Source organism: Oncorhynchus kisutch, linkage group LG30 (genome assembly GCF_002021735.2).
Source record: "Oncorhynchus kisutch isolate 150728-3 linkage group LG30, Okis_V2, whole genome shotgun sequence".
NCBI classification, from domain to species: domain Eukaryota; kingdom Metazoa; phylum Chordata; class Actinopteri; order Salmoniformes; family Salmonidae; genus Oncorhynchus; species Oncorhynchus kisutch.
In genome coordinates this window covers 9037823-9061047 of record NC_034203.2, presented here as the reverse complement: position 1 = coordinate 9061047, position 23225 = coordinate 9037823, and the positions used below count along the sequence as shown (strand labels likewise).

The following is a 23225-nucleotide window of genomic DNA, read 5'->3' as shown; positions in this document are numbered from 1 at the left end:
TGCACTTTGTGCACAGAAAAACATGGTCAACGATTGTGATCATCCCTCAATTATTAACATAGTTTGAGAAATAGCATAATATCGTTTGCAAGCTCATTCTATGCTTTACTGATGTAGACTGACTGGGTCCAGATTCGATTGAGGGTGGTGACGTAGTTATACTATGCAACCAACTGTTTTGCTACAGCCCCTGGGTTGGTTTGGTGTTGTTTCTGTTAGTTAGTACAATGTTGTCGTCAGACATGAGTTAGCTAGTACCACCATAGCTCCAGCCAATATGAATTTGTGCCCTAGACTTTGGTTGCACCTTGGAGGCTAATGTGACTGTTTCATCTACAGTGGGGCCAAAAAGTATTTAGCCAGCCACCAATTGTGCAAGTTCTCCCACTTAAAAAGATGAGAGAGGCTTGTAATTTTCATCATAGGTACACTTCAACTGTGACAGACAAAATGAGGGAAAAAAATCCAGAAAATCACATTGTAGGATTTTTTATGAATTTATTTGCAAATTATGGTGGAAAATAAGTATTTGGTCACCTACAAACAAGCAAGATTTCTGGCTCTGCACAATTGGTGGCTGACTAAATACTTTTTTTGCCCCACTGTATTTTACATTAACTTATGGTGGCATGGAAATACAATGACATTGCTAAAGTCCACAAATAATTAGTAAGAAACAATTTTGCAATATGTCATTAAATTGAACAAAACTGGAACTCAACACATCCACAATATGGGACTGAAGGTGATTGCTAATAATACAGTACAGCAGAAATGGACAGTATTTGCAACATCCTTTTCATAAGCCGTTTTCAAAGGGATTTGTTGTTTCTTTATGGGCAGTCGCTCTTTAAGTTTTCCCAGCCAAGCCGCATTTTGTATAGCAACAATGAGACACCACACAACTCCATGTATAGCCTGCATATAGCCATAGCCATCATGTTCATTCTCACTATCAGGAAATGTCATGTTGTTTAACAAGTTATGTAATGTCACCTTAATCAAAATGATCACAAATTCCAAGCACTGCATCTTTTGTCATATTGTAATTCATTTATTGGATATAAATCTTGAAAACAAAGAACAGATAGAGATAAGTCTTAGCATCCAATTCCATTATAGGATTTTAGGCCTATCATGAAGCACACGTCTCTTTTTACAGACAATTTTAAATGAATAGTGGGTGCAGCATTAGGTAAACAGCTGTGTAGTGCCTCAGGTTTAACCAGGTTTCCCATCCAACTTTTTATGAGAGTAAAGTACATGTCAGTTCAAAAATGTCACGACAGTCCTGATAGTTAATTTTACCTACACAAAAAAGTTTCTATGTAAGAAATGGCGATGGAAAGGCCTTTATATGCAAATATGTATATAATACCATCACATCGATGTAAACTTGGAGTCACACAATGATATGTTGTGTGATCCTCCCACTACGACTCAGGAAAGCATGCAGTTTATTAGGCTACAGATTCTTTTTTAAATGGATGAACTTTAAAGGGTAGTAAAATTGCACGGTGATGAGCTTGATGCTTCTTTCCAATAAATATTGAGGTTCTTATTCTGGTGACATGATGATTGATGCTTGGCTGCAATGATATGGAATAGTTTACTCTATTGTATTGATATGACGTTGGCATTCTCTACGGATTCCTTTGTAAGTGATGAAATAAATAGATCTTTGTATTTAAAGGTATTTTCGTGTTATTATTGTAGTATAGTTGGGTAGCTTACTTTCTAAAGGTAATCCGGTACAGTTACTAATTACCTGCCCAAAAGGGTCATCAATAGTGTAACTTTTGGATTACCCAAACTCAGTAACGTAATCTGATTACTTTCAGTTACTTTTGGATTACTTTCCCTTTAAGAGGCATTAGAATGGTGTTTCATTATAGCGGTCTCTGACTTGTGGTCAGACTTGCTCAGGTGGAACAATCTTAAACTTACAGTGCCTTCGGAAAGTATTCAGACCCATTGACTTTTTACCCATTTTGTTAGGTTACAGCCTTATTCTAAAATGGATTCAATAGTTTTTTTCCCTCTTCAATCTACACACAATACCACATAACAACAAAGCAAAAACATTTTAAAAAATTAACATTTTTTTTGCAAATGTATATTTTTTAAATCTTAAATATCACATTTACATAAGTATCCAGACCCTTTACTTAGTACTTTGTTGGAGCACCTTTGGCAGCGATTACAGCCTCAAGTCTTCTTGGGTATGACGCTACAAGCTTGGCACACTGGCCCAGCCAGAGTCCGGGCTCTGGCTGGGCCACTCAAGGACATTCAGAGACTTGTCCCAGCTGTTTGCTTAGGGTCGTTGTCCTGTTGGAAGGTGAACCTTCGCCCCAGTCTGAGGCCCTGAGCACTCTGGTGCAGGTTTTCATCAAGGATCTCTCTGTAATTTGCTCCATTCATCTTTGCCTCGATCCTGACTAGTCCCTTAGTCCCTACCACTGAAAGAAATCCCCACAGCATGATGCTGCCACCACCATGCTTCACCGTAGGGATGGTGCCAGGTTTCCTCCAGACGTGATGCTTGGCATTCAGGCCAAAGTGTTTCATCTTTGTTTCATCAGACCAGAGAATCTTGTTTCTCATGGTCTGAGAGTCTTTAGGTGCCTTTTGGCAAACTTCAAGCGGGCTGTCATGTGCCTTTCACTGAGGAGTGGCTTTGTCTGGCCACTCTACCATAAAGGCCTGATTCATGGAGTGCTGCAGAGATGGGAGAACCTTCCAGAAGGACAACCATCTCCACAGAGGAATACTAGAGCTCTGTCAGAGTGACCATCGGGTTCTTGGTCACCTCCCTGACAGGGCAGATAGGGAGTGAGAGGGGGGTGGTACAACCCTGGGAGGAAGGGAGGGACAGAGGGGAGAGAGGCAGAGAGGGAGGGAGAGTGGGTGGTACAACCCTGGGAGGGAAAGTCAATCAATCAAATGTATTTATAATGCCCTTTTTACATCAGCAGATGTCACAAAGTGCTTATACAGAAACACAGCCTAGGTAGAAGTATGGTGGCTAGGAAATACTCCCCAGAAAGGCAGGAACCTAGGAAGAAACCTAGAGAGGAACCAGGCTCTGAGGGGTGGCCAGTCCTCTTCTTGATGTGCCAGGTGGAGATAAGAGTACATGGCCATTATGGCCCAAAACCAATTCTTTCTTTGGCCGCCTCTCCTTCCAGTTCTCTGCTGCCAATGACTGGAACGAACTACAAAAATCTCTGAAACTGGAAACACTTATCTCCCTCACTAGCTTTAAGCACCAACTGTCAGAGCAGCTCACAGATTACTGCACCTGTACATAGCCCACCTATAATTTAGCCCAAACAACTACCTCTTTCCCAACTGTATTTAATTTTTATTTATTTATTTAGCTCCTTTGCACCCCATTATTTTTATTTCTACTTTGCACATTCTTCCATTGCAAAACTACCATTCCCGTGTTTTACTTGCTATATTGTATTTACTTTGCCACCATGGCCTTTTTTGCCTTTACCTCCCTTCATTTGCTCACATTGTATATAGACTTGTTTATACTGTATTATTGACTGTATGTTTGTTTGACTCCATGTGTAACTCTGTGTCGTTGTATCTGTCGAACTGCTTTGCTTTATCTTGGCCAGGTCGCAATTGTAAATGAGAACTTGTTCTCAACTTGCCTAACTGGTTAAATAAAGGTCAAATAAAAATAAATAAAATAAAATTACAGATTGTTCTTCATAGATGACCAGCAGGGTCAAACAATAATCACAGTGGTTATAGAGGGTGCAACAGGTCAGCACCTCAGGAGTAAATGTCAGTTGGCTTTTCATGGCCGAGCATTGAGAGAGAGAGAGAGAGAGGTCGAGAGAGGTCGAGAGAGAGAGAGGTCGAGAGAGAGAGGTCGAGAGAGAGAGAGAGAGAGAGGTCGAGAGAGAGAGAGAGAGGTCGAGAGAGAGAGAGAGTCAAAACAGCAGGTCCAGAATAAGGTAGCTGGTCCGGTGAACAGGTCAGGGTTCCATAACTGCAAGCAGAAACTGGACATTGTCCAACAAGGTAGCACAGCCGGTGATTAATTACCTTTAGGTTTTATTTTCCTCTCCCTATCCCAACATAAATAGGGTAAAGGAAGCATTCTCTTTTTTATGTGCATAGCTGACTATTTTATTATATATCCAATTAAAACAAATGCTCATATCTTTGAGTTACTGTACCTTCTTTATGTTTGTGTAACGGTTTTCTTCATCTGAAGGATGCAGCGTGGTGGTTATTCATGTTTTTAATAAAGACAAAACATGAACAGACTAAACAAAACAAGAAAAGTGAAAATCTAAACAGTCCTATCTGGTGCAAACACAGAGACAGGAACAATCACCCACAAAACCCAACACAAAACAGGCTGCCTAAATATGGTTTCCAATCAGAGACAATGACTAACACCTGCCTCTGATTGTGAACCATATCAGGCCAAACATAGAAATAGACAAACCAGACACACAACATAGAATGCCCACCCAACTCACGTCCTGACCAACACTAAAACAAGGAAAACACATACGAACGATGGTCAGAACGTGACAGTTTGCATATAAGCAATGTAAAGAGGCTGTGTATTCTACAGGGAAACCCCTAAAAAATATATTGTTTTATTGTAACATTGTATACTATATTTATTGTATTTCATATTGCATTGTCGTCTAACTCAAAAAAAGTTGCATGAAAAAGAATCAAATCAAATAACTCAGGTGAGTGTTTTGTTGAAAAAGGTGTACTGTACTCATGGTCATATTGCAAATAAACTTTCTGCCTTGAATCCCTCCCATTTTGTGGTGCTGAATTAAACCAAAATGTATATAGAACTGTTGTTTCCGATCAACAAATCAGTTAAAATTAATGTTGTTGTATTGTACTGGAATACATTACAGCAAACTATAATTGAATGGGTTCAAATAAGAAAAACTATTCTAATAAGATTCGGACTTGGGGACCAAGACTATTGGATCCAACAGGATTACTTTGGATTTCCAATAGGAAAAAGGTCATCCAATAGGATTCTGATAGAGGTGACAAAAATCCTATATGATTGTCAGAATCCTATAGGATTCTATTGGAAAAATCACTATTCCTATAGGATTTGTTTGACTAGGGTCTACTTAAAAAGCTACTGAGAGATTCTGGCATTTAAGCCATTGTTGTAATATCCAGTCAGATGATCTGGTGGATACCATTTTTATGTCTCTGTATGAAGGATTTTGGCGGTAGTTTCATGTGCTAATGCTAACTAGCATTAGCGCAATGACTGGAAGTCTTACAGATAAGGTAGCAATGCTACTAGAATCCACAAGTTCATCTTTCTCCGGGTCAGTAGAACAAGGGCTTGAATGCCAGAACCTCGCAGTATCCCTTTAAATACTGTCGGGAATTCATCTTGCCTTGGTCTGCAAATGCGATTAAAGATGTGCATTAGCCTATTATAAAGGCCATATGAGCAGCTGCAAGGAGTGTTGTTCGTAAAATAATTCAAGTTTCATTAAAAACTGTATTTTGTTGTGTCATGTAGGTAGTAGTAAGCCATGCATGATACAAATATACTGAGCTGTCCATAGTGCTGAAGTTAGAGATCAATGTACCGGTAATGCAGAAGCCTACTGATCGCCAGCAGGCCACATCAACTCGTGGCACGTGGCCATGGGTACGTGCAGGGCCTTCAGAAAGTATTCACACCCCATTTCTTTTTCCACATTTTGTTTTATTACAGATTCATTTAGAATGGATTAAATAGAGATTTTGTGTCACTGGCGTACATACAATACCCCATAATGTTAAAGTGGAATTATGTTTTTAGACATTTTACAACTGAATACAGCATTTAAAGCATTCAATAAGCATTCAACCCCTTTTTTATGGCAACCCTACATAACTTCAGGAGTCAAATTTTGCTTAACAAGTCACATAATAAATTGCCTGGACATACTGTGTGCAATAATAGTGTTCAACATGATTTTTTGAATGACTACTTCATCACCAAGAAACAGAAAAGAGCTAAGCACAGGCAAAATCCTAGAGGAAAACATAGTTCAGTCTGCTTTCCAACAGACACTGGGAAACAAATTCACCTTTCAGTAGGACAATAACCTAGGACATTGAATGTCCCTGACTGGCGTAGTTAAGAGTTTTGACTTAAATTGGCCTGAAAATGGCTGTTTTAGCCATGATCAACAATCAACTTGACAGAGCTTGAAGAATTTTTTAAGAATAATGGAAAACATATTGTACAATCCAGGTGTACAAAGCTCTAAGAGACTTGCCCAGAAAGTCTCACAGTTGCCATAGTGAAGATATCAACACTCGGAAATAACACATATGGAATCATGTAGTAACCAAAAAAGTGTTAAACAAATCGAAATATATTTTGAGATTCTTCAAAGTAGCCACCCTTAGCCTTGATGATGGCTTTGCACACTCTTGGCATTATCTCAACCAGCTTCATGAGGTAGTCACCTAGAATGCATTTCAACTAACAGGTGTGCCCTTGTTAAAAGTTCATTTGTGGAATTTCTTTCCTTCTTAATGATTTGAGCCAATCAGTTGTGTTGTGACAAGGTAGGGGTGGTATACAGAAGATAGCCCTATTTGGTAAAAGACCAAAAGTCCATAAGCAAAGAGAAAAAAAATAAGCAAAGAGAAACGACAGTCCATCATTACTTTAAGACATGAAGGTCAGTCAATCCGGAAAATTTCAAGAACTTTTAAAGTTTCTTCAAGTGCAATCGCAAAAACCGCTATGATGAAACTGGCTCTCATGAGGACCGCCACAGGAAAGGTAGACCCAGAGTTACCTCTGCTGCGGAAGATAAGTTCATTAGAGTTGTCAGCCTCAGACTGCCGTCCAAATAAATGCTTCACAGAGTTCAAGTAACAAACACATCTCAACATCAACTGTTCAGAGGAGTCTGCGTTAATAAATACTTCATGGTCAAATTGCTGTAAGAAAAACACAACTAAAGGACACCAATAAGAAGAAGAGACTTGCTTGGGTCAAGAAACACGAGCAAGAGAAATGGGACATTTTAGATTTTTGGTTCCAACCGCGGTCTCTTTGTGAGACGCAGAGTAGATGAACGAATGATCTCCGCATGTGTGGTTCCCACCGTGAAGAATGGAGGAGGAGGTGTCATGGTGCTTTGCTGGTGACACTGTGATTTATTTAGAATTCAAGGCACAATTAACCAGCATGGCTACCCCAGCATTCTGCAGTGATACTCCATCCCATATGGTTTGTGCATAGTGGGACTATCATTTGTTTTTCAACAGGACAATGAGCCAATACACCTCCAGGCTGTGTAAAGGCTATTTGACCAAGAAGGAGAGTGATGGAGTGCTGCATCAGATGACCTGGCTTCCGCAATCACCTAACCTCAACCCAATTGAGATGGTTTGGGGTGAGTTGGACAGCAGAGTGAAGGAAAAGCAGCCAACTCAGCATATGTGGGAACTCCTTCAAGACTGTTGGAAAAGCATTCCGGGTGTAGCTGGTTGAGTGAATTCCAAGAGTGTGCAAAGCTGTCATCAAGGCAAAGGGTGGCTACTTTGAAGAATCTAAAATATAATTTATAATTTGTTTAACACCTTTTTGGTTACTACATGATTCCATATGTGTTATTTCATAGTTTTGATGTCTTTACTATTATTATACAATGTAGAAAATAGTCAAACATAAAGAAAAATCCTTGAATGAGTAGGTGTGTCCAAACATTTGACTGGTACTGTATATCGCTGACTTGCTTAAATAAACATGGTTTCTACTGACTCCTTGTGGATTTGTGTACAGTAACTTGATAAGAACCGTATTCTCCTTCAATAATTATGAATGCCAACATGAGTTTTGACACATAGCCCTAAATATATGCAAGTGCAAGCAAACAAGCTGCTCTGAGGTAGGCCTTCCTTCAGCACTTTCAAAATGGATACCGACAGAAATTCAGGTAGATGTTAGGTCAGATAAATTCAGCAAGATGTTGACGCCTTAAGTTTACTCTTCTTTAAGTCACCACACACACACAGAGAGAGAGAGAGAGAGAGAGAGAGAGAGAGAGAGAGAGAGAGAGAGAGAGAGAGAGAGAGAGAGAGAGAGAGAGAGAGAGAGAGAGAGAGAGAGAGAGAGAGAGAGAGAGAGAGAGAGAGAGAGAGAGAAGAGAAGAGAAGAGAAGAGAAGAGAAGAGAAGAGAAGAGAGAGAGAAAGAGAGAGAGAGAGAGAGAGAGAGAGAGAGATGCGGTTAGCTTCTTGAAGTATTTTATTAGGCCTATTGTGGTCTAAAAAGGAAGGAAAACACAATCACACGGATCCACTTTTATAGACAATATACAGACGCACAGACAGCGCATTGCGCAAACAAAACAACCCTCCAAATATTATCTGAAATCACATTTGTCCATTACTTAACTTTTTGTTGAAAAAAAATATTTGAATGGGAGGAGACTATCACTGGCAAACATGGTTACAGACCTAACAACATTATATAGTATCCCCTCCTAGCGGAAGAAAAGCACATTAACTAATTATAATACACAAAGTAAGCAAAACAATGAAATGCATAATTCCAACATTTCTTAAAATTATTAGATACTAATGAGATAGACCTATATAACAATTGAGATGTACAAACTATGGCATAAGGGAACGATGAGCGGATAAGAGGCAAGCCGTAATTTCGATTAAGACATTAATGATGAGCAAGCCAAGACGGATGTAGTTGATATGCCTATTTGTTCAACACTTTTGAAATGGTCAGCGACAGCATTCAGAACATCAGGCATTCTTACAGTATTTTCCCTGTATAGCCAAGTCAGAACTGTAGGATAAATAACGGGGGCATATAAGGAGACAATGAAAGCTCTTATAATATTCGATGATGACATTTCTCTAAAACAGGCTAATCAGTCCACCAAGTCAGAACATGAGGCTAAATTCTGAGAGGGAAAGAGTGTGACTTAGGGTGACACACATGGGATACTAACAGCTTACTACACAACATCAGGTGGCATGGCAGTCCTTCTTGTGGGCAAACTTTGTCATCAAACTTTGTCATTCTCTGGATTTATGGTGCTTTCAAGACAACTGGGAACGCTGAAAAAAACGAGGTTGAATCATGACGTCAGTGACCTTCAGGTCAAAAAGTCGGAGCTCTAGAAAGAGGCCCGAGTTCTCGACTTGGAATTCAGAGTCGAATACAAACCTCTGTAGCATCTCTTTACATTTTTTTTTACTGAAACAGAATTAAAAATATTGTAGAAAATTCAGTAAGTAGTATAATAGTTCAAATTGGCATACTGTATAAGTTGCAGCACATGATTGTGCCATAAAAATGTTAACCTGTTATGCATTGAATCATAATCCATCAAACCTTCTGGACAGTTTTCACAGTCAGCTGAAATTCCAGATTAGGTTGCTGCGCACCAATGACGTCATAGATCTAGAAGAGAGAATATTTTACGTAATCTTAAACTCATCTGATCCATATCTTATTCCAACAGAAATAATATTATTTTAATAGATAACTAATATTCAGTGGAACTATATATAAACTATATACATACAGTACATTGCTACCAGGGAAATACACAAAGCAAAAATATAAACGCAACAGGTAGTGTTGGTAGTGTTGCTTCATGAGCTGAATTAAAAGATTCCAGAAATTTTCCAGAAGCACAAAAAGCTTATTTTTCTCACATTTTGTGCACAAATATTTGAGCATTTCTCCTTTGCCAAGATAATTCATCCACCTGACTGGTGTGGCATATTACAAAGCTGATTAAACAGCACGATCATTACACAGGTGCACCTTGTGCTGGGGACAATAAACGGCCACTCTAAAATGTGCAGTTTTGTCACACAACGCCACAGGTGTCTCAAGTTTTGAGGGAGTGTGCAATTGGCATGCTTATTGCAAGGATGTCCACCAGAGATGTTGTTAATTTCTCTACCATAAGCTGCCTCCAATGTCATCACAACCGCAGACCACATGTATGGCGTCCTGTGGGAGAGCGGTTTGCTGATATCAACATAGTGAACCGAGTGCCCCATGGAGGCAGTGGGGTTATGGTGAGGGCAGGCATAAGCTACAGACAAAGAACACAATTTCATTTTATAGATGGCAATTTGAATGCACATAAATACCATGATGAGATTCTGTGGCCTATTGTGAGGTCCATTTCTTTTAAAGGTATCTGTGACTAACAGATGCATATCTCTATTCCCAGTCATGTGAAATCCATAGATTAGGGCCTAATGAACTTATTTCAATTGACAGATTTCCTCATATGAAGTGTAACTCAGTAAAATCAATGAAATTGTTGCATGTTGCATTTATATTTTTGTTCAGCAGATGCATCACTGTTAGGGTTGAGTTTTTTAAACATTTTTTTTATCAAGCAGACCACCATAATTGCAGAAGGAAACATTACCTGACTCAAGACTGGATCAACTGTAGTCTTATTTAGCTCCTGATAAGAAGTGACAGCTGTTCGAAGAATTGCAAATCCTATTAGGGTAAGAGTATTAGATTAATTCAGTACGTAAAGACAATTATTAAAGTATCATAATTAAATGCATGTACGTCATGCTTATATACCCACCACTAGTAGCTGTGTCAGTACCAAAAGGTGGGTCCACATATGGAGTAGTGGGAGCTGGAGGTGTTGTTACCTGTGTTGTGCTGTTCACTTGTCCCATTGAAGGTGTTGGAGCTGATGGGGAAAATATTGACGTGAAATTGTATTTCATTAGCCTGAATTCCAGACCTGTTTGATACTAACGTTTCACTCCTTGTACTCAGTGTCATTATGGAAAACATTACAAAAATGACAAGGAGTGGAATGTTAGCCTGAACAGACTGGTACCCAGTCTAGTATCTCATATCTACTGTATGAACACAACCAGCAATAAAAAATAAAAATACATGTTTTCCACAGTAGTCATCACACTTCTCTACTTTCTTCAATAATTTTGAATTCCACACACAAAATGATCCAGTTTCAATGATCTGATTCTACCTTTATTTAACTAGGAAAGTCAGTTAAGAACAAATTCTTATTTTCAATGATGGCCTAGGAACAGCAGGTTAACTGCCTTGCTCAGGGGCAGAACGACAGATTAGTAACCTTTCGGTTACTAGTCCAACGCTCTAACCACTAGGCTCCCTGCCATCCTATTGCATAGTTCTATTATTTTCCAACCATAATAAATAAGTTAGACTTACTCATGACTGGAAGACACACTGACTATTCCATGTCTTCACGGATGTCTGGGTTTGGTCATACTTTAGCAATCATTGTCCTCTGGACTAAAGGTCTCACACGCCTTTATTTTGATCATAAACACAAAATAAAATATTCAATGGATAACTTACCAAAGGTTTGCCCTGCAGACAACGCAAAACATCCGCCACAAAATAATAGGAACAGCATTATGTTGTTTCAGATGACAGAACACAGACTGTGCTCAGGTGTGACAAGATTCAGTTCAGCGAGTCCGTCTGACAATCTTTGTGAGGCACGAGGAAGTGGTCGCCTCTTTTCTTTGTGGAAGGGAGTTGCCTTTTGAACAATGCTCAGGTTTTCAAAGAAATCATTTGTGGCACAAGTGATTTGAGCCAAAAAGTCAGGCAGCCTCTTCTTGAACCTATTTGAATAGCTATGAGGAAGTTGTTTCATATATCAGACAAACAAACATTTTTTTCATTTTAATGCCTTTTTCGTTCTCATCGCTGCAACTCCCCAAAAGGGCTCGGGAGGCAAAGGTTTCGTCCTCTGAAACATGACCCGCCAAACCGCGCTTCTTAACACCCACCCGCTCAAACTGGAAGCCAGCTGCACCAATGTTTCAGAGGAAACACCGTCCAACTGGCGACAGAGGTCAGTCTGCAGGCGCCCGGCCCACACAAGGAGTTGCTAGGGCTTGACGAGACAAGTAACCCCCCCCCCAGCCAAACCATCCCCTAACCCGGATAATGCTGGGCCAATTGTGTGGGCCCTATGGGACTCCCGATCACGGCTGGTTGTGATACAGCCCGGGATCAAACCCAGGTCTGTACTGATGCCTCTAGCACTGCGATGCAGTGCCTTAGACCACTGCACATGACAGCCTGCTTGGAGTTTGCCAAAAGGCACCTAAAGACGCTCAGACGATGAGAAACAAGATTCTCTGGTCTGATGAAACCAAGATTGAACTCTTTGGCCTGAATGCCAAGCGTCACGTCTGGAGGAAACCTGGCACCATCCCTACGGTGAAGCATGGTGGCGGCAGCATCATGCTGTGGGGATGTTATACAGCACTATCATGCTGAAACATGAGGGGATGGCGGTGGATGAATGGCACGACAATGGACCTCAGGAACTGTGCATTCAAATTGCCATCAATAACATGCAATTGTGTTTGTTGTCCCGTAACCTATTGTTATAGCACATGACATTAGTGGTTATGTAGCCTGTGTTATAGAGGCAGTTGACATAAGGGCACATTACAACAAAGTTGCCTGTCATCGATAGCAATCGTTATCACTGCCTACGACAGACATAACGTCTTATGTAACTGTTATAAAGGTTTTATTATGAATGCATACATAAGGGGGACTACAGTAAAGTGTGACCCAATATTTCAATGTTTTGCAATTCATGATTTGTTTTCTGTCATAGAATAATGGTAACACACTTGTTATCATGCTGGGAAACCAGTTCTTTGTTCATGGACAGGATCCGTGACTAGTCCTCTTCAGTCCTATCGTTCAGAAACGCCCCCTTGAAGCAGGCTGTGGAGTGTATTGTTCATGCCCTAATGATAGAATCCTCAAACAAACAAACAAACATGTAAATACACACCCGCACGCACAAACATACAGACGACACACGCACAGATTTGATTGTACTGTCAGGTAGTTAAGAGTGAGTTGTCAGAGGAGTCTATTTTCAACCTCTATTGTTCTTGGGACGCGAGGGAATGTTATTAATACAAGCAGCCAATGTAAGCCAGGTGATGAACAGAAAAGGAGAGAGATAATGATAGGGCTTAGGACAAATCTAGAACACTGCACATGAGAAAGGCAGAGAAAGAGAGAAAGAAAGAGAACGGTAAAGTAACACAAAATGGAAATTAAGTACACAAAAGGCGATTACAAACTGGGTGGTTCGAGCGCTGAATGCTGATTGGCTGAAAGCCGTGGTATATCAGACTAAGGGCTGTATCCAGGCACTCTGCATTGCGTCGTGCATAAGAACAGCCCTTAGCCGTGGTATATTGTCCATATACCATACCACCTCGGGCCTTATTGCTTAATTATACTCCAGGTTCATAAACAAGTGAGAAGATGATGGCCCAGTGGAAAACCCATGCTCACGTAATGGCAAGGGCCAGGAGTTTTTCCCTGGTCAGGTCCATGTCGTCTCCTGATACTCCTCACCTTCAAAACACAACAGGCATAGAGGCCTGAGCTTCGTAGGAATCAGGTTGTCTCACTAGGAATGTTTCCTCATACTGTACGTACTGGATTCAGTCACTTGGTTGAAGGATTTGCGATAGGTTGTGTCGCGCCTGTTGACGACGTGGAGCGTGTTCTCCAGCGCTCGGATCACCTTCTCCTCTTTCTCTCGGTCAGCCTTACAAGAAGCACATCACCCATGGTAGAAACATATTCTCAGTTGATTTGGAAACAAAGTTCCATTCTCTTAAAACAATTAACACAAATGTCAAAACTAAACTCAGCAAAAAAAGAAAACGTCTCTTTCTCAGGACCCGGTCTTCCAAAGATAATTTGTAAAAATCCAAATAACTTCACAAATCTTCATTGTAAAGGGTTTAAACACTGTTTCCCAAGCTTGTTCAATGAACCATAAACAATTCATGAACATGCACCTGTGGAACGGTCGATAAGATGACAGCTTACAGACGGTGGGCAATTAAGGTAACAGTTATGAAAACTTAGGACACTAAAGAGGCCTTTCTACTGACTCTGAAAACACAAAAAGAAAGATGCCATGGGTCCCTGCTCATCTGCATGAACGTGCCTTAGGCATGCTGCAAGGAGGCATGAGGACTGCAGATGTGGTCAGGGCAATAAATTGCCATGTCCGTACTGTGAGACGCCTACGACAGTGCTACAGGGAGACTCTACGGACAGATGATCGTCCTCGCAGTGGCAGACCACGTGTAACAACCCCTGCACAGGATCAGTACATCCAAATATCACACCTGCGGGACAGGTACAGGATTGGCAACAACTGCCGAGTTACACCAGGAATGCACAATCCCTCCATCAGTGCTCAGACTGTCCGCAATAGGCTGCGATAGGCTGGACTGAGGGCTTGTAGGTCTGTTGTAAGGCAGGTCCTCACCAGACATCACCGGCAACAAGATCACCTACGGGCACAAACTCACCGTCGCTGGACCAGATAGGACTGGCAAAAAGTGCTCTTCACTGACGAGTCGCGGTTTTGTCTCACCAGGGGGGATGGTCGGATTCGCATTTATCGTCGAAGGAATGAGCGTTACACTGAGGCCTGGACCGGGATTGATTTGGAGGTGGAGGGTCTGTCATGGTCTGGGGCGGTGTGTCACAGCATCATTGGACTGAGCTTGTTGTCATTGCAGGCAATCTCAACACTGTGCGTTACAGGGAAGACATCCTCCTCCCTCATGTGGTACCCTTCCTGCAAGCTCATCCTGACATGACTCTCCAGCATGACAATGTCGCTCGTTCTGTGCGTGATTTCCTACAGGACAGGAATGTCAGTGTTCTGCCATGGCCAGTGAAGAGCCCAAATCTCAATCCCATTGAGCACGTCTGGGTCCTGTTGGATCGGAGGGTGAGGGCTAGGGCCATTCCCCCCAGAAATGTCAGGGAACTTGCAGGTGCCTTGGTGGAAGAGTGGGGTAACCTCTCACAGCAAGAACTGGAAAATCTGGTGGAGTCCATGAGGAGGTGGCCACACCAGATACTGGCTGTTACTTTTGATTTTGACCCCCCTTTGTTCAAGGACACATTATTCAAGTTCTGTGGAACATGTTCAGTTTATGTCTCAGTTGTTGAATCTTAGGTTCATATAAATATTTTCACATGTTAAGTTTGCTGAAAATAAACACTGTTGACAGTGAGAGGACATTATTTTTTTGCTGAGTTTACATAGCATTGTCAAAAGTCAAAATTGGCTTTATCGTAAAAATGTATGAAAACTAAAATGTTTTTCTTGGTCTTAATTTAAGGTTAGGGTTAGTAATGAGGTTGTTTAAAATCAGATGTTAATAAGACAAATTGTAGAAATATATTAAATATACACGTCTACCAGCCTTGCGACTGTGATATATAGGCCTAAAGGCCGAGACAATAAGACACGGTGGCAGAATAAATTTAACCACACCGGTGTTGTTTCACAAAACCAGACAGCAACCTCTTTCCAATGAAGTCCACAAAGCATATTGAATGTACAGTAACAGACAGTTACATGACCTACAGCATGATCAAGCAAGTTAATGTTTCCGAAATTTTACAACCACTAAACAATTATTGATTAAGAACCACAGGGAGTTACCGCAAGTCGCAAAGAAAACAGGGGCTGCCTCCACTATTCCAGCATCATCAAATCACCTCTACTTAGTCTAATACAGTGACAACTAAAATATATATTTTTTAATTTAGTCCAATCAACGTAAGCTAAATATGATCTGGCTGTCCATGGTTCTGTACGCTCCTGCAAGTAGAAAAACATGTTGACTCACTTTACTTGTAGAGAAACGCCAATACCATCCTCCTCTCTTTCATGTTGATGAAAGAAGAATGGCAAAAATCATGCAAGCTAACAGGTGGGCCACAAACAGGTAAATAATTGCACAGTACAACAGTGGTGTGCAGAACGGTAACTCAGAACGCACTTGTCGGTCATTGTCACGGATGGGCTATTGCCTTGACTACCACATCTGGTTCTACTCCTATCAGCTAAGAACAAAAGCAGCTCCAATGGGCACGCGATCACCAACACTTGAGTGGAACAACATCACCTAGTCCGACTAATCCCTGACCCTGTTGCGTCATGCAGATGGCAGAACCAGGATTTGGCGTAAAGAGCCGAGTCCATGGCCGCATCCTACCTGGTGTCAACGGAATACAATCACTCATTTGTAGAATGCAAATTGACAGCAAGAAGCACAAACATGTCATATTTGACTAAAACAATTTAAAACCTTTCTTAGTATACAATCACATCTCTCTCTATGAGTGAGAATATTTTGGAACAGAAAAAAATATTTAAACATATACTACTACCCCCCCCCCCCCCCCCCCAAATTGGAAGAATAGTACATCCTTTCAGCATATGCCAGACAAGTTCATATGAAATGCAACTTTCCGGTATAAACTTTTGCATAGAAAAATGACAGACAAGTGTGCATCATCAACACACAAAGAGCCTTGGACACATTAAAGAGATACCAAATTGAAACATTTTATTACCTTATACATGTGTATTGAAAAGCATTATGCTTAAAACCCAAAAAAATATTACAATCAATGCTTTTGTACTGGTCAGTCACACAAATGTCTCATAAAACAAAATTCATAGCAGGAATGCACACAAAGTATTAAAATTCTATTTCATATTTAAAGAATGATATTCCCTCACGGACCCTTGTATTTAGAATACGATACAATTGTATTTGTCTTTTCGGGGTGTTGGTTTGCTTCACGCGAACCTTGACCGCATATACTAAACACTGGGACAGGAACTGTAAGGTCCAGGATGGCGACTCCTCTCCAGGAGGCTAGAGTCGACGCAAAAAAAGCCCCATACTAAAGATAAAAGCCCAAACCACCACAAGACGACCGACGAGGAGACATGCCTTTTATATAGTCTTTGTGTAAAACATCTCAGTCCTGAGGGTTGGAAAAGGCAACATAGATCTCAGCTCAGTGCAGTCCCCTGTGCTCCGTTTCACGGCCTTGGTTGTGTTTTTTGTATAAACAAACGTATGGACGTTCCGAGTTTGGGAACCTAGACTGCTGTGCTTTTGGTACCGATGTGCGGCCGCGCAAACTCCACAAAATCGTCAATGAGGACTGGCCACGCTCCTTGGAGGGAAGAGACAAAAATGACAGAAAAACAATGAAATGTCTCTATTAGACCCATGAGGTAGAACATTGACTAGACAATATTCTCACTAATGTTTCATGCTTAAAAAGAAACTTGCTTTATCTTAAATATGGAAGCACAAAAGATGCTGGGTTAAGAAAGAAAACAACCTTTAATATCTAGTGATTATTGGAAGAGGCAACAAGTGGGCTGGTTCCATATTGTTCTATTCACAACCAATTCCATTGTCATGCACCCGACCTGAGGCAATGGATAGCTATAGTTTTTTTTTTTAGTTTTTTTAACACAAACCTTCCTCGTCATAATTGGACATGTCATCAGTTATCATTGTGCTGAAGTCTAACAAGAGGTTCCAGGTGTCCTTAGGGATCGATCGTTTATGGTGCTCCTGCAGGGGAAGTAGAGGAAAACATCCAAATGAGCATCAAGAGAAACAACTAACCTCCATTTATCGTCCAACATGTTTATTGAAGCCTTCAACTGAAGCAAACCCACCATTCAATTTCCCTTCGGGGGACCAATAAAATGTATTAAATTAAGTGAAAATAAATAACTTACCACTAAAAATGTATTCCACAGGTCCAGGAATTTGAATCTTCCAGCCAGTACTAAATTCCAATACGCAATTGCCATTTCTAAGTCTAGAAAATGCACAACAATGAGCACATGTCTGAGAGAAATCCAAGTCCAAGGAGCAGAGTAGACTATGAAAATAGATCAGGAGAGTCAAAATTGATTGCTTACCCAAACCTTTCTGGCCAGGATTCTTTGCAAAGTTAAATGTAAATTGGTAAAAGTCCTTAAATTTCCCTTGGTCCTTTAATTCTTGCTCCATTTTTGGTAGTTGGGATTTTAGTTTCTCTATACTGTCACACCTGAGGAGAACAAAATAAGCTTTAGCACCAATTACTGGTTTAAGTGTTAGCCTACCCGATGTGGAGAAAGAGCTTAACCTACATTCGGTTACACAACTAAATGGCTGATAGTGATGATGGATGACAATTTCCTCTATAGTTACATGATGAAACCAGGTAACACAAAAACATGTCACTTAGAGTCAGTCAAATTGGACACAGAAATAAAGTGAAACCTATCTCTTGCAAAGCCAGTCCTCACCCTTGTTCTGCCATCCCGTCCATGAACTCCTGTCTGGAGAACTCGCACTGTGTTGCTGCCCGGAACTTCCAGGCAATGAGGAGCACACTAATACTGGCTGGGTCCAGGCCCAAGTCGTCACAGAACTGCTGGATGCCATCTATACCGATCTTGTTGTCATCTTGTGGGTCTAAGTAAAGGATAAAGGGGGTGGGTTCAATTAATACTTTCATCACTGTGAGCAACAGCATGCAGGGCATGCAGCAGTTTTAATTTTTTACAGCCAGTAATACTGCTGTTGTTTTTACTGTCTTAAAACCTTCACAACCTTGAGTTGACACTTACCTCTGTATCTGTTGTAGAGCTGTTCTAACTTTTTCTTGTCTAATGCTCCTTTTAGATTCGAATGGTAGAGGTCTGGATTTTGGAAAAAGTTGTCTGTGGCGACATCTAGTTTCCAGTCATTCTGTGACAGACAGGTCAATGCAGTCTTCTCATTCGATTGTGTGAAGATCATGAACTGTCGAACTTTATCCTTCTGTGAGGACTTCAGCTTGTTCTGTGTAAAGAGACATTTTCAGGACAAACTATATGGAGTACGCAGGTTAAAAGACAACCTGTACCTTTCATTCTGACAATGCTTTGTCAAAACTAAAAACAATTCATTTTAACTCCTGCGCATTTTCCAAATGACACCCTGAAGTATAGCTCTACTCAGGCTCAGAATCGTGAGAACTTTCAAAATTGTGTAGCCTTAGGTAGAAATGCCATTCCTGGCATCATTCTGCAAACCTAACAATACATGCATCCATTGCACTTTTCTTCTGATGGTATCTTGTCAATAAGCACAACCTTCAATGCATGTAGTCATTTAGTTTTGTAATGACTTTCCTCTAGGTATCTACTCAACATAACGTAACACTGCTTAGTCGACGATGCATGCGAGGTTTGGGTGCAGAACATTGTTACCATGACATACATAGTACAACAATTAAGTTATTGTACCATTCACACATTCTAATCCAGTATGCACTACTTAGCCAAGGCGTTTATAGGCAAAACAAACAGGCCTACTCAAAGCTATGATCCGCGACGGCGCATACCTGTTCATTTTAACGACAAGCTAGCGGAGATTGGCCGGGTTCTTTAGCAAAGTTAGATTGCTAAATTGACTCTCTAGTATATGTTGTTGGCTATAGCGGTCTGACAACCTAGCTATGCTGCATTATTGACACGCTAGCTAGCCTGGTTGTTCAATGACAATGAACCGAAATCCAGCCGAGTTGCTAAAAAACTAGCTAGCTAACAGTAACAGCTAGCGTTAGCAGTGTTTAGGATGAAAAACAAAGGTAACAGATAACCGTTTACGCAAGTTTGTTTGAATTCAGTGTTCATTGTGTTAATGTGATAAACTAAGGAGGGGATAACTACAAATAGACACCAAAACGAAATAAACAGAACATATTCCTCACCATGTTTGTAATTGCCCGACTCTCGTTTTCCCACCGCTGTGAAGCAGGCAAGAATAACTAGCTAAACTCTTCCGGGTCACGGATTTTTGCAACCCTTCAGAATAATGGTGTGTTCGTAAATTCACTTTGGAATGCCTGAGTGAGATCTGGGCGTTCATATATTCAGAGCTTTTCGCTCTCGGAGCGTACACTGGACCCTCTGGCCGAGGAGTAGGGTTGATCCGAGCGTTCTGACCTCACAACGGCAGTCAAGCACCCAAGCTAAAGTTTGGTTAGCTAGCTAGAAACTTACAGACACAAGTGAGATAACTCACTCTGACAATTTTACTCGTCTTAGCATACTTAACTCGCATGTAACTGTGCTGCTGGCAACAGTTTAATGACGTTTTGTTACACCGGTCATATTGAGCGTTCGTAACTTCATCAGTTTTTCTGCACTCTGGCACATTCAGACGAGAGCGCTCTGAAATAGGAGTAGATAGCCAGAGCGAATTTACGAACGCACCCTAAGAAATTTATGTAATTTTTAGAAAGTCCCGTCCTGTTAACTTTGTAAATTAATTATTATGGGAAATGGGGACCATTGTCGATATATTTTACAATAGTTATCATACAAATAATGATTAAAAATATTTCTATAAAATGTGTTTTTTTCAAGACTAAATTATCAACACGTTTTTTGTGTGTAATCTTATAATTTATTGGACTGTACACAATTTTCTGTACATTGTGTCGCAGTGAAATGGTGGCCCATTCTACTCAGGAGTATTTCTACACTCCAAATCATTGTGCACAGTGGAAACCCGTCATTCAAATCAGCTTTTGCAGTACCGATTTATTTTATTTTTTTGACAGCATGACCAATGTTGAATGTTTATAATTTTAAACTAAGAAAAGAGAACCTTAATCTTAGATTTGGGACCACACAGCCACTCCGCTGAATAGCAGGCTAATGATTGGAGAGCCCCACCTGTTTTGAGCTCCACATTTTTAGTAAACCATTTTGGGGGGGGGCTTGCCTGTTTTTCATGTTATTTTGGCATTAATATCAGTTTTCAACAATGTAAAAAATATATATATATCACTGAGTTAATAAAGCCACATACAAACATGGTATCTTATTTGTTTTCTTGAGTAAGGCAGCTTCAAAATGCAGGTGTTTCAGCCTAGCTCAGTGCTTTCTGTGGTGGTGCCAAGTCTAAGGGTAGAGCTCGAAAATTCAAGCCCCTTGGGTGCTGCCATAAGAGTTACATTAGAAGTGCCCATCCACGAAGGCTCAAGGTCCTTGGCCACAGATCAAATGATGTCAAATCATGTTATATCTACAGTAGCTTTGATTGGACTTTCAAAATCTTAGCTAGCAGTCATCATCATGAATCAAGTCAACAATCTACTGGCAAATCCTTTTTAATCCTTGTCATATGAAGAGAAATAACGAAGATAAATTATATATAAACTGTATCGGTGCTCATCGGCCATTGAACTTAAACATTACACAACAAGTTGGAAATTGGAAATTCAACAATGAGTGGTTTGGAAGGAATCAGTGTCTAACTGCAAGCATAGCAAAGCAATCATTAGCCTGCTATTCAGTGGAGTGGCTGTGTGGTCCCAAGTCTAAGATCAAGGGTCTCTTTTCCTAGTTTACAATGATAAACATTCAACATTGGCCATGCTGTCAATGAAGAATGTTTGTGCCCCATGTAGGTTATAGGCTACATGTGGTGCACATGTAGCCTATATCCTGTTTTTAAGAAACGTAATTATTGAATATTGTAAGAGCTTTCATTGTCAGCTCATATACCCCCTTTATTTATCCTACGGTTCTGACTTGGTGTATAGGGAGAACACTGTAAGAAAGCTCCATGTTCTGAATTCTGTCGCTGTGCATTTCAAAAGTGCTGAACAAATATTTATATTGACTACATCCGTCCGAACTCGTCCATTAATGTCTTAATCGAAATTACGGATTGCCTCTTATCCGCTTTTCGTCCCCTTATGCCATAGTTTGTACATCTCAATTGTCAGTAGAAACCACATTTGTTTAAGCAAGTCAGCCATATCAGCTATGTTTTTTTAAGGCAGTAAAAGAGGCTGAATTAACGGTTTCACTGCCAGAAAAGGTGTAGCAGTGGTATAGTGTGATTAATGTATTTTTTAGTGTTGTGTTGTGTAATGATTTTGCTGGCATGCATCCCACATATTATTTTTTTTGCCCCAAAGATTTACTTGCTAAAATCGGCACTGATTGTGTGGCCCTTAAGGCCAGGTACTATAGACTCAAAATACATTTTTGCATCTACCTATCAATTTAGCATTTTGTTGGTATTTTGGTCCATTAACATTAGTATTTTCAAAAGGTAAACTGAACAATTTCCAAAACTTTAGGAAAATGTATATGTCTTTATTTTGTCATGCTAATTTTAAATTGTATTACTTTTTTTTTTAAATTGTCACTAGCGTGACAGGACAATACCCCATAATATCAAAGTGGAATTATATTTAGAAATTAATAAAAAATGAAAAGCTGTAAAGTCTTGAGTCAATAAGTATTCAAACCCCTTGTTATGGCAAGCCTAAAACAGTTCAGGAATAACAATTTGCTTAACAATTCACACTCTGTGTGCAATAATAGTGTTTCTCATGATTTTTGAATGACTACCTCATCTCTGTACCCCACACATACGATTATCTGAAAGGTCCCTGAGCCGAGCAGTACATTTCAAACACAGATTCAACCATAAAGACCAGGGAGTTTTTCCAACGCCTTGCAAAGAAGGGCACCTATTGGTAGATGGGTAAATACACTTTGGATTATGTATCAATACACCTAGTCATTACAAAGATACATGTGTCCGTCCTAACTCATTGCTAGAGAGGAAGGAAACTGCTCAGGGATTTCACCATGAGGCCAATGGTGACTTTAAAACAGATACAGAGTTTAATGGCTGTGATTGGAGAAAACTGAGGATGGATCAACAACATTGTAGTTACTCCACAATACTAACCTAATTGACAGAGTGAGAAGGAAGTCTGTACCGAATAAAAATATTTCAAAACATACATCATGTTTGCACCAAAGCAATAAAGTAATACTGGAAAACAAAGGTGACAGAGCAATTCGTTTTTTGTCCTGAATACAAAAGTGTTACATTTCAGGCATATCCAATACAACACATTACTGAGGACCACTCTCCATATTTTCAAGCATAGTGGTGGCTGCATCATGTTATGTGTGTGCTTGTAATCACTAAGGACTGGGGAGTGTTTTAGAATAAAAAGGAAACAGTATGAAGCTAAGAACAGGAAAAATCTTAGAGGAAAACCTGGTGTAGTCTGCTTTCCACCAGACACTAGGAGATTAATTTGCCTTTCAGCAGGACAATAACCTATAACACAAGGCCAAATCTACACTGGATTTGCTTACCAAGAAGACAGTGAATGTTCCTGAGTGGCCGAGTTACAGTTAAATCTACAGTCGTGGCCAAGAGTTTTGAGAATGACACAAATATTCATTTTCACAAAGTCTGCTGCCTG

At 40.3% G+C, this 23225-nt stretch overlaps 1 protein-coding gene and 1 long non-coding RNA gene across 4 annotated transcripts; both read right to left on the bottom strand.

Moving 5' to 3' along the window:
- Positions 1-8264: 8264 nt before the first annotated feature.
- LOC116358561 (uncharacterized) lies at positions 8265-11767 on the bottom strand. Of its 3 annotated transcripts, none has more exons than XR_004206281.1 (5): positions 11397-11767; positions 10624-10734; positions 10453-10529; positions 9362-9461; positions 8265-9115 (listed from the first exon to the last, which is right to left on the bottom strand). It is a non-coding gene; the product is annotated as an uncharacterized LOC116358561 (long non-coding RNA). The 3 variants fall into 3 exon arrangements; XR_004206282.1 differs by having other exon boundaries at positions 9393-9461; positions 11397-11766; XR_004206283.1 differs by lacking the exon at positions 11397-11767 and adding an exon at positions 11247-11354.
- Positions 11768-16456: 4689 nt separating this feature from the next.
- dcun1d1 (DCN1, defective in cullin neddylation 1, domain containing 1 (S. cerevisiae)) lies at positions 16457-20177 on the bottom strand. The gene is made up of 7 exons (XM_020467381.2): positions 19689-20177; positions 18562-18775; positions 18238-18406; positions 17866-17996; positions 17680-17762; positions 17413-17509; positions 16457-17099 (listed from the first exon to the last, which is right to left on the bottom strand). Exons 1-7 carry the CDS (start codon positions 19689-19691, stop codon positions 17023-17025), a joined length of 774 nt encoding a protein of 257 aa, XP_020322970.1. The 5' UTR covers positions 19692-20177; the 3' UTR covers positions 16457-17022.
- Positions 20178-23225: the final 3048 nt, after the last annotated feature.